This window comes from Tympanuchus pallidicinctus, unplaced genomic scaffold, assembly GCF_026119805.1.
Source record: "Tympanuchus pallidicinctus isolate F22 unplaced genomic scaffold, pur_lepc_1.0 scaffold1, whole genome shotgun sequence".
In the NCBI taxonomy this organism is placed as follows: Eukaryota; Metazoa; Chordata; class Aves; order Galliformes; family Phasianidae; genus Tympanuchus; species Tympanuchus pallidicinctus.
In genome coordinates, this window is record NW_026294618.1 from 54,558,057 (window position 1) to 54,570,150 (window position 12,094).

At 34.9% G+C, this 12,094-nt stretch overlaps 1 protein-coding gene across 5 annotated transcripts in view; it reads right to left on the reverse strand.

Moving 5' to 3' along the window:
* Nucleotides 1-12,094, reverse strand: part of AHI1 (Abelson helper integration site 1) — a 94,860-nt gene that overhangs the window by 14,621 nt on the left and 68,145 nt on the right. For 4 of the 5 annotated variants that reach the window (XM_052680573.1, XM_052680563.1, XM_052680542.1 and 1 more), the window contains exons 22-23: nucleotides 10,831-10,993; nucleotides 9,525-9,625 (exon numbers count right to left, since the gene is read on the reverse strand). In XM_052680573.1, the coding sequence (XP_052536533.1) occupies nucleotides 9,525-9,625; nucleotides 10,831-10,993 (264 nt within the window). Of the gene's footprint in view, nucleotides 1-4,166; nucleotides 4,569-9,524; nucleotides 9,626-10,830; nucleotides 10,994-12,094 lie in introns of those variants that run through there. The other variant, XM_052680584.1, reaches the window with a different exon arrangement.

Consider the following 12,094-nt stretch of genomic DNA (forward strand, 5'->3'; position numbering starts at 1 on the left):
CACTCAGTTCTGCTAAGCACAGAAGTACTCATCTGCCTGTAAATAAGATCCTTAATATTCTGGTATCAGCCTGAATGGCTCCAGGAAAGAGTCAGTTAGTGACACGACCATCTCTGAAAGTGCAGCTAAAAATGAGTGAGCATCTTTCAACAGTTCTAAAGTGCCAGACAACAATACAAAATCAACAAGAATTTTCTGGAAGGGACAAAGAGGGGGGAAAAAAGAAAAAAGATAGCTCCTGACCGTCTAGTCTGCCAACTACTTATTTCATTTTGTGTGACCTCATATGCAAGGTATACCATGATCCATACCAGATCGAATGGAAACAGAAAACAATACATTGCTACACAGCAATTTTTTTAAAAAATAAGTGCATTAAAGTAAGCAATTTTTACAAAATCAGTATGTTTTAAGAAATCAATATGTTAAAACAGAATGAAAATACTGTTTTCAAACACAAAACTTATCCATCACAGATTTCAAAGCTCTAAAGAATAAAACTTAGCATTTCCCTGTCAAGTGCTATTGTCCAGGTTTTATTCTAATTAAGTGAATCTGGATTAGAATTATCTTCACATGCAAATACTGTACTAGAACCAGAATTTGCATTTTCCAAACCTCAGTTTCAGGCCATGAAGAGTTCAATTACTTTCTTAAAATTTAATTAATTGAAAAAAACAAAAACAAAACAACTATTTGATGCGAGTAATCGAATGATATTTGAACTTTTTTTTCTTCATTCAGCTCTCTGACATTATTTTGTAATATGGTATTATTTTACCGATGACTTAAAAGAAAAAGGACCAAGACCCCACTGAGTTACTGAATTCATATATGCATGCTGCCCACAACAACCAAGTTCAAACATTAGTCACTATAAATAGTCTGCTGAAACAACACAATTTTCTGGGTTAGTTTACATAAAAATCAGCATAAAGTAACACTGGGCTGAGAAAAAACCTGTTTCACACACAAAATCCTTGTTAATACAGTCATAAACTTCAGACTACGTCAATGATAAAAGTAAACTCAAAAGGAAGAAATGCCTCTGATATGAACATACAAGGGACTGCTAAAAAGGAAATGACTCTTAAATAACAAATCCTTCCTACAGCATTGGTAACTTTGAGCTCCTTGCCAAATACAATCACACATTCCCTTTGCCTGCTGTCAGAGCTAAATCTTTCCCTGAAAATCCTGTGTGAACAATGTTCAACATTTTTTTGGTTTTTTTACTATCCTTTGAGTGAATATAACTGAACTTCTATATTTTACTAATAATATAATCATGTATGGATTTTTCCAAAGCCCATTCCAGTAGCATTTCCTTAAATGTCACTACAGAAGACTGAAATATCTCACATTTTAAAATACTTTTCAGTACCAAAACACAGAAAATTATCCTTGGTTTACAGTTATGAGATTAAAGTACCCACTAAATTAAACAGCCTAACTGAAAGTTCCTATGATCTGTTGAAAAACTACTCGTTACATAGGTAGGCTTTTATATATTCAAGCACAGCATTTCAGCATGGGTACCAAGGAAAGAAAAGCATGCAATTGGACTACCTTGGAATAGCTGTGTTCAGCTCGCACAGTAATTAATGAGAATTCCTAGGGTATGTAGGGACAGACTCCCAGTTCTCCAGAGTACTGTCTGAATACGATAGCTTTCTTTCTTACCTCATTCCTACAAACTTTCAAGCATGTAATGAGGCAGGAACCACAGTGAAACAAGATCTTTTTGAAGCACATCTCACTGCCACTATCGTCTCTTCTTTCCTATCTCCCTTAGCCCAGTCCTTGACCTATTTTTCCTGTCTCAGTGATGTATGCAAGCAGCAGCAATACTGAAGGAACAAGAGAGATGGGGGCAGCTGCGAGAAGATGGTGCTACAAGAGGATGAAAACTGTGCAGTGAATGAGGCAAGGGAGTATTGAGGGACATGCAAGTATGTAGCTAAGGACGTTGTGATAATACTTAGATGCTGACAGTGCGCCAGGGGTACATGTAAACAGCAACAGAAGTCTACAGCACAGAGGGACTGATGAAACTGCTTATCTGCTCTTTCTAAACCTCTTGACCTCTTGTAATGTATGGGCAGATTTCACAGGAAACTCTGAACAACTCTCCACTATAGTCAGTGTACTGACAACACTGTACTATTAAGTACAGTTACAGATATGGTGTTAGCTATTAAAACCATTTACATTGCAGGATTACTAGCGTTGTGTTTGCTCAAAAGAAAATGTGTCAGATAATTAATGTGAATATCTCGAATTTCTCTGTTCAAAAGAACAAATATTGGACACAATATTACAAATTTTGTAGAGTACCACCACTGGTGCTCCATTTTGTTGCTATATTCTATTTCTCCACTCTTTGAAATATGCAATGAGCCAGAAAGGCAGGAGAATATCAGTTCATTCTGAAAGTCCTTTTACTATGCTTACTATCATAAAGACATATTGCAATAAAGTATTCACTTTCCTTTTCTAGAAGATGTGCATACTTTGCACTTCATTTGGGCTCAATTCTTACAAAAAAAAAAAAAAGAACAAAAAAAACCCCAACTAAATACACAATCACTTATTAATTACACAAGTCCTTCTCCCTGCTGCAGAATCCACAGCAGAAAGTCAGGCATTAAGTGCTCCCTGTGCTACTCATAGAACAAATCAGTTGCATCAGAACACGCTTCATAGGAAAACATGAAGCAGAAGGCTTCTAAAGGAGATACCTAGGACAACATCTCATAAGTCTAGGCCCTTGACAGTGCTTTCCACTAAGCTAAGGAGAGTTTTCCCTATAACCAATGGTCTGGAAAGGTCTCTGACAGACTAAGAGGCAGATGGACAGAATGGAATGGTTCAGGCAGTGTGAAATTATTTCCTTCTCTATTTAGGTGAGTGAAGGGATGGAAGTAAACGTGCTTGCTCTATAGCCTCCTCTGTACAAGCTAACACTCCCAGAGAAGCTATTTCTACAGAATCTAATCTAATAAAAGATTTATTGGATCACAAAGCGCAAAACAAACATTTATTTGTCTTTTGACACTAATCTTTAGAACACTAAACTCTCTTAGAATTAACTTTATATTTTCTATTACACAGTCTGTGGATGACAACATTTATACCAACATACTTTACATCCCCAGAACTACGTTGATGTCCCCTGTCAAAACTGCTCTAGTGAATCAAATTCAGGAGAAATGCTGTGACACCACGCTCCTAATTTTCCTTCCTCCTATACTGCACCTCTCCAAAGATGTCCCCATTAAATAAAAAACTGACAGGAGGCTTTGCTGGTGGAGTTACACAGATTTAAATTGATCTCTTCTCCTGAACTAAGTATTTGAAATTCCCCTGCAGGAATATTAGAGCAACAGGCTTTGCTTTATCTAATCTTTGAAAATGCAAAATCCTGGGCCTGCTTACAGCTACGAGAGACCAGCAGACTGAAGCTCTATGGTTTAGAACAGGTGTTTTCAGTCTTGAATTCTTGGCCTCTGGGAACTTATCTGTGGTTAAAGCTTTGCATTTAAATTTGCATAAAAATGGTTCAATCCCATTCAGAAAGAGGCTATGGGGACATAAGGAAAAACAATGGGGAAGAGAGAATTTAGCTTGCTCTTGAGAGCCATTTTAATAATATTAATGTCTATCGGGAGTATTTTCGATTCTGTTTCAGCTCAGTTTGATTCTTCCCATCTTCCTATCTTTAAGCAGACAGAAATCACTTACAGCAAATGACTATGGATGTGATACCATGAGATATCTACTTTTCCCAATAAATAAGCTTGCTTACAAACCAAATAACAGTATTTCAATAACTTAAATAATAGTATAAACAGAGGCACAAATATATATGAGACAGAATTCATAGGAACCATGGGGGTGGTTTTGGACCTGAGTAAGAAAGAACTACTACCTCTGTATTTTAGAATTAGGACCATGCACGCTAAATAGAGAGGAATTCAACTTGAACAGAACAAACTCCCTTTTATCGGGAAAACAGAGAATCAAAAAATAAGAAACTATAGCACTAAAAAGATGAAATAGGTGAGATGATGTTTAAGAGAAATAATCTTTTCCTAGTACATGCTACTATAGTAAATTTCCTTTAGATTTCTACAAGAAAAATCAAAGTAATTACCATTCCAAGATCATGATTTGCAAAATATATTGCAAATATATATGTATTTTACAGTGCTGTGGAAGAACACATAGCAACTTTGCAGAGTGATTCTACGAAAGTACGCCTCCAGCTCAGAAGGTGTCCATGACTTGAGAAGAAGAAATCTGTAATCATATGAGGCAAGGATGAAGACCAGTTACTAGTTTTCAGTATTTTAATCCAATTTAATAGCCCATTTTTGTGGGTCTGCAGCTTCTCTGGACCTTCAAAATAAACACACCTCTGTGTGTTGTGTTGAAAGTCTTCAGCTCTATTCACTGTGAAAGTTTTATCATGTCAATTTTTAAAATGAGTCCCCATTCAAAGTTCTGTTTTTCCTTATTCCTCCTTGTCCAAACAGATAATCAGTCACTGAAGTGTTTCCCAGTAACTAGAAGAAAGAAACAAAAAAGAATATAGAAGCAGAACAAACTATAACATGGCGTTGTTTTGATTGAACTACTAGCAAAATCTCTAGCTAGTATTTTTGGAAATAATGTTGAGTAAGCTTTCTATGCTTTTTAATTTTTAAATAAAATTAATAAATTTTGAATACACAAAAACATCCAACCACACTGAGCGAGCTTAAGCCCGGAGGAAAAGCCTCAATAGGTTGGCAGGTTACTTCTACAGATGTGGGGCTAAGTCTAATAACCTGCTCTGGGGAAAAAAAAAAGAGTGAGAATGTGAATTATTTATGTGAACACAGTGATAATCTCAAACCTTGTTTAAATATACATGGAGTCAAATTTTGATCATCTCTAGTCAGATTATCCAAACCATGCAATAAGAATGTAGTTCTAGGAAGTAAACCATCTCTTTTCATGCATACAAACATTATTTTATACTTTGACTTCACTTTTCCAAGATACATATACTAGAAAAAAATATTTTCTTACAGTTTGTATGGATATTTTAAATTACTGATTTGTTTTTAATCACTCCTCCCTATTGTTACTACATAACCTCAAACTGAAATACTTAACATTCAGAATCCTTTTGGATTCAGTTTAAAGAATACGTGGTAAAAAAGGTATTCACAACATTTTTAGACAGTAGAACATTTCTGGTCAAAAAATGAAGTATCTCAGACTTGCTAAAGTTTTGAAAAAAATCACAAATTCTCATTTCTAACTGAACACTATCTGAACTCCTGCCTTTTCTGCTTTCACCTTAAGGAACCTGAAAACAGTAGATGTATTGGAACAGCTGGATGACAGGTCTGTTTCCATTTCTTGGGATTCTTCAACAGCATAGTGAGAACTTTACTCCACGAAATCTCTATTGGCAGTTTAAATGTATGTTGTAATTAAAGATGATTATGACTTAATTTTGTGGCTCAGGAGTTAAGTAACTCATAACGCAGGAAAACAAGGTTTGCATAAAATTATTATATCATGAATGCAAAGCTGATGGTAGAAATAATTTTGAAAGCTCTTTGAACTACAAGAAAATGGTCTGTATTTGCAAAGATTAATGTTGGATCCTAAGTATTGCATACTCTTCTAATGTTAACGATTTTTATTCACTCATTGTAAATTCTGATCATTAACTAGATACATGTGCTTATAATACCTGCCTATAATATGTACATGTGCCTATAATACCTTATATAATAATATAACATGTGCCTATAATACCTTATAATACTAGTCGGAAAACTAGTTTTAAAAAGACTATCTGGTATTCTCAGTGATTAGAACTAAAGTATTCTTTATTTACCTTTTAGATGTTCTTTTTATTTCTACAGTCTTAACAGAACTAAATATTTCAGCATTCCTCAAAAAATACATGAAGAACAAGAGGCACATCAGACCTGGATATAAATATATAGGAAAGCATGCTTGTGGCCAAAAAAGAAGCTCAACAGAAAACATTTACTTATATTTTCCAGTCTGTGGTAACAACTTAAGCAACAAATTAATTATTCTTTTTTTTTTTTTTCCCAGAGAAAATAGGCTTTTTTTTTTTTTTTTTTTTGCTATTACAAAACAATGATTTTTCATATTTATCATGTAGAATAAATTGGTGTTTCTTTTCAGCTCTAATGAAAAAAATGAAAAGAATAGGAAGAAAAGTTGCTGTGTCACTGCTGCAACACAAGAACTGCCATAACTGATCAGCCCACTCAGTGGTCCTCTTAGCAGTTTGTCTGAGAAGTATCTGGTATTGCTGAAAGCCAAAGCTCTGCAGAACTTCACTATGACAAACAGCTCATTGACAGTTTGCTTCTTTTATGCAGCACTCAGCAGCTCTTGTTAAAACCATTATACTTCGAGTCATCTCATGCTTCCCACAGAGAATTGACTCATTTGCTGCAACTCCAACTCACTATCTTTTTGGTGAGTTATACAATGTATACGTCAGTACACTCAATACTTACGTAACTTGGAAAAAAAATCAACTACATTTGTGTTTGTCAGTCATTTAGTTGCTTCTGGAATTTTAGTCATTATCTCAGCCTAAGCTTTGATATGAAAAAAATATGTATCTGTGAATGTCTAAGTTTTGATAGCTTCTTGTAGGAGCTAGTTCACCAGATCAACTAAACAAAAACAAAAATTTCCTTCTACAACACTGCATTCGTTCCATCATGGCTTAACTCTCCCAGATCTTGTTTAACAAAAGGGAGGAGGAAGGAGGATGCATCCAGTGCACTTCTCCACACCATGTATTATTTTACTTACTTTCTTCGTCATTACTCACTGTTTAATATTGCTAAGTATATCCTCCTATTCCATTTTTTCTAGCACTTTTCTCTTTTGTGGCACTGTTCACTGCTACTCAAGATGAAAGCCAACACATCTGCCTGGACTACTACTGCAAGCTTATGCATTATATCATTTGAATATATGTATGTATTACATGTGCTTTACTAGAAAATTCAAACTAATGATTAAATTAAAATTTTTCAATTTAATGTGAAGTGCCAGCAGAACACAGTAAGGAAAATCTCAGTGAAAAATTACTAAAATTAAGTGCTACTGCAAGTGTTACTAGTAATACAAAAACTACTGTTAGAACAGTACGTCAGCCACAGACATTTGACAAAATCTAAGACTAATCAAATATTATTTCTCATAAAGTTGAATAATAAATACTGGTTGCATTAGTACTGGTTAGCATTGGTTAGTAACCAATTAACATTGGTTAGTATGCTTAACAGTTATTTTGAGCTAGTAAACCAACTAGATTTCTATTAAACTGAAACAGAAAAAAAAAAAATAAGATAAAGATTATTAAGTCTTTAATGACAGTATATAGGCCAGCTCTTCTCCATTTTTTTCTAATCTGTTATGTGTGAAACAGAGTATAGCAACATATTCCCCCTGTAATACCTTTGCCTCTGGTAATGCAGATAACAGTTAAATGAAATCCTCACGCTTTTCAGTAATGTAGTTATTTTTCTTATATTTGTTCCATATTTAGAGGAGATCACATATCTGGAAGTAAATCACCCCTCCCTTTATGGGATAATGGTTTGGCTAGAAGTTTTTCAGCTACCAAGTCGTAACAGATACTTCAGATTAATTATTACTACTTGGTGTAATGATTAATTTCATTTTTAATGTATAGTTAGAAACATAACACTCCGTAATTCAATTTAAAGCAGGTGGCTTCTACAAGACGGTTGGCTTCAATAAGACTGCCAAGAGAGTAACCTGCACTAAATAATTTATTGAATGCTACCTCCCTGTTCACGTATATAAAAACAGAAGTTGCACAGAATAGGTTAATAGAAGTGGCTCTGAGTGTTTTAACCTTCAACATTACAACATACATCATGTAGCAAAGATAAATCATCTGATAAAAGAAAAAAAGTAACCAAGACACTCTGCATACGTTAAGTCCTGCAAATGAGATGAAATATTATACTCAATTTTCTAGAAGTACATGGGGAAGTCAAGCCACCTTTGAGGCATCTGAACAGAAGTCCTTTTAAAATCAGAGATATTGGTAGCATTTGACTAAATGAGTAGCTGCAGAAAGAATACTTAGGAGAGCTACAAACGTACTGGAATAAAATATAATTCTTACATTCTAACAGTTATTCATTTCTATCACTTCTTTGCTTACAAACTATCCTTTGGTGTAAGACAAACATAATCCCTATTTTGCAGAAGGGAAAAATAAACTACACAAAGTTTCTGATCACAGTCTTGAGACATGAGAATCCTTTGACAAGCTTTGCACATAGCAGTAACTCTAAACATTAAAAAAAACAACAACCAACATCCTTCTTATTTTTTTCCCCTTTACATAAATCTTCTCTGGGTGCTGTTCTGACTGCATTCTGACTTTTAACTAAAGTAACAAAAATCGGAATATTTCTGCATGCAATAAAGTACATAGTATGTAAACAAAATGCTATATGCAACTGCAACTCAAAAGCTGTTTACTATGAGAGTGATGTTAGAGCTGGTCATGACAAAAGCCTTAACTACTGGTAAATATTCCTATTTAATTATTAAGAACGTTCTTTAGGGATAAAAATAATTAACCAAAGAGACAACCTCTGGAAGTACTAAGTAGTATCTTACATATTATTACAGAAAACAATTACACTTGGAATTGAGAAAAAGCGGTGGAGTCATAAAAAAAGCATTACACTGTTCTGTTTAAGGTTTCTTGATATTTATTTCCTTTGTTCGTTCAAACATTAGTGTTGTTGCAGTGTATCCTCCTGAGTAACGTACAGGATGGGAGCAGTCATTCACATCAGAGGACCATCAGCAGCTTTTAAACAGAAACGTCCACTGACAATTAAGTAGGTTTGTATGAAGGGTATTGCATGGCCTGGTAATGAGGCTTTATGATGACATTACCCATCTTAATTAGGAAAGTACTAAATAGATTAAAAAAAACTCTCGAGAGAAAACATCACAGCATTTTTTCTTTTCCTTCTCTAAGCAATCTGATAGATATGGAAATCTCTTAGCAAAAAGTTTGAAGAATAACACAATGCAGTGTATATTACAGGAAGGACAAGCAAATGACAGAAAATCTGTCGGGTTTTGACAAATCCATGTTGTTCCTTCAACAGTTACTTCTGCCGGGTAGCTATTAAATACTTCTGTCTGCCTTGGAGACAGAGGTAGTTTAGGTGCTCATTATAATGATGCAAGAGTAAGGCAGATCATTTAATTGCCATATGACAAAACAGATCCACACAAGAAATGAATGTTAGATATCTGCTGTGAAAAAAAAAAAAGTCTGCTGTCCTACAATGTAGTCTACATGTCACAATTTTTGTAAAAAGGAAGGAAAATTAATACAGTCTATCTAGCATACAAAGGACATACTCCATCACTACTGCAGAAAAAATCCTTTCTTCTCAAATTAATACCTTATGGGGTGTTGGGGAACTTTCCTCTATTTCTTCAGGTCCTTTGGGCAGAAGAGGAGCACAGTCTGATACTAGTCCTGAAGGCTGTTCTGCGTACTCTTCTGAAAACAGAAATCATAATTCACTATTGTGAGCACTATGAAACAATAAGAGAAGTATCAACATTATATGAACAACTGTGACATTACTGTCTAGCCAATAATTGTATGTGAACTAAAACTGGTCAAAAAATTTTGAAGCTAAACTTTGTAAGATAACTGGTCAAAGTTTGCCCATTCATTTTGTTTGTATTAGTATGTTTCGATTTAGAGTCAAGGTTTCTGGCTTATTTTTCAAGAAAGAGAGGAAGGAGAAAATACACAGGATGTGTGAGGGGAGGAGGACAAAAGAGAAGGATGGCGGTTCAGCTAATTTTAAGTAGCATCATCCAGTTAGCACAGTAGTATGTTCAAGTTTTTAAAGGAAGAGGCATAGACAATAGAGTTCACTTGGAAGACAGAGGAAGGAACTAGAAAATGGAGGAGAAGATCTTGAGAAACGTTGGGTTAAAAGATTTCTAAATACCAGTATAACTGATAGCTTGATAGTTTAGGAAAGCAAATGTATTTCCTGTAGCATGTAATCACATGCAATATTCATAAATTGAATACTATTAACTGACAGGACACTGAACACCTTTACATCAGTTGACTCATTAAGATGACTCTTATACTATTTGTTCAGTTACATTCAGTTTTAGTTGCATTAGTTTAATCCTAACCACTTTAATTACAAGAGCCTGGTAGCAAGTTCAGTGCTCAGATGCGAGATTTAACCATGATTGTTCTTTTAAAAGTTCATAATGGAATTCATCTATTTGGAAATAGCATTCTCCATAAGAGCTGGGGGGTGGAGGAAACAAGAGTTTTTACAAGATGCAATAGGTTAGATCTAACAGATATTGCCTAAAAAGCCTAAGATGCCAGTGAAAAGCTAAAATATGTACTAAAACGTTGCCAAGGTAGGGCACGAATCAGGTGGTTATATGTAAGAAGGGACGAGGAATCAATCCAGTTTACTGATAATCAAGCCATACAATATAAGCAGGAATGTTTAATCAGGCATCAATATATTCTAAAGTCAGGTATGTCAACTTGCTGCACGGTTAGCTAACTATATGATTTCTGCATCATAGTAAATCATCGTTATGCCACCTGTGTGCTACATAAATTCTTATTTTCAAAATAATAAGCAGTACAGCATGGTAAAATCTTGTACCATCAGTTAAACCCACATCAGTATACCAGGAAGACAGCAGTAAACTTACTTTCACCAGCCACATAATTAGCTGGAAAATAGCCTTGCTGTCCATTCGCTAGGCTGCCAAACCACCAGTTATCATTATCTTTGTATAACACTTGGATAATGTCACTGCGATGGATGGTTAGCTCATCTGATCGATGCGCTGTGTAGTCATAAAGAGCCACTACCTAAAAGAGAGATAAGAGCACCACAGCTTTATCACAACCATGCCACAGAGAAAAAAGCACAACATTCACTTCCTCTTGCAGAAAAGCAGCTGAAACCAAAGCTGCACTTTGGTAAAAGCTGAGGCTGTCTCGAGTTTTGCTAATGGGATCAGGGGTGGTGGGAAAGCAGCAGGAGAGGCAAGATAAAGGACTGTGGGATTTCAGAAATGGTTAAGAACATTCAATTCACTAAGATTAGCTTCAAAACAGCAGCTGTTAGTTTTATAAGCAATTTACTTGTGAAGCAAAAGAAAAAAAAACACTTCATACATTCGCTTTCTCAGAATTGTTACACCACCTTCAGATCCCACTCTGAGTGCGTATGAAGCATATGTGTTCAAATAAATACTTCAGCACTGCTACAGTTTTACCAGAAGGAAAAGTTCAGTGGAAAAATGTTATTGCAAAGTTTTGCTTTGATCACCTCACATTTTTTCTTGTTTCTTTGGAAATACGCATTTGCATAAAGTATTTTATAAATATCTGCAAAAACATTGGTGTAAATTCCACCTCACATAACAAAGCCATTTGTCAGTGAAAAACAGGACATCGATACTTTTCAGGATGAAAGCGCTAACAGTGATCAGCACCATGCACACTACATAGAATACATTGCCAGAAGCTTGCTTTCTACTCTGAATGTGAAAATATAAAATATAATTTCTTTTTTATTTCCCATGCTCTATGAACAAAAATCTGTTCTGACAAATTCAGAGCCAGAAATGACTGAAAAGAGGTGAACTGAAAGAAGAGGGGAATTGCTCACTTCTTTCATTGTAAGTGAAGATCATAAATACGACTTCTTTATACAAAGGGCACTATTCCCCTACATAGAATCCTCACATTCATGAAATCATAAATAAAAAGATAAGGAACAGGGATTGTTAGGGAGTGACAGAAGGGTATAGGGCACTAAAGACAGTAAAGTTACTATGCAAATAGAGATTTGCACAATTTTTTTTTTTATTACCTATGCATGCATTTAAATCTGAAGAGTGCTGAACTGCAGTGTTTTTTGTATTTGTTATTTCTATTTTTAGTATGATCACCTATGAGTTATGT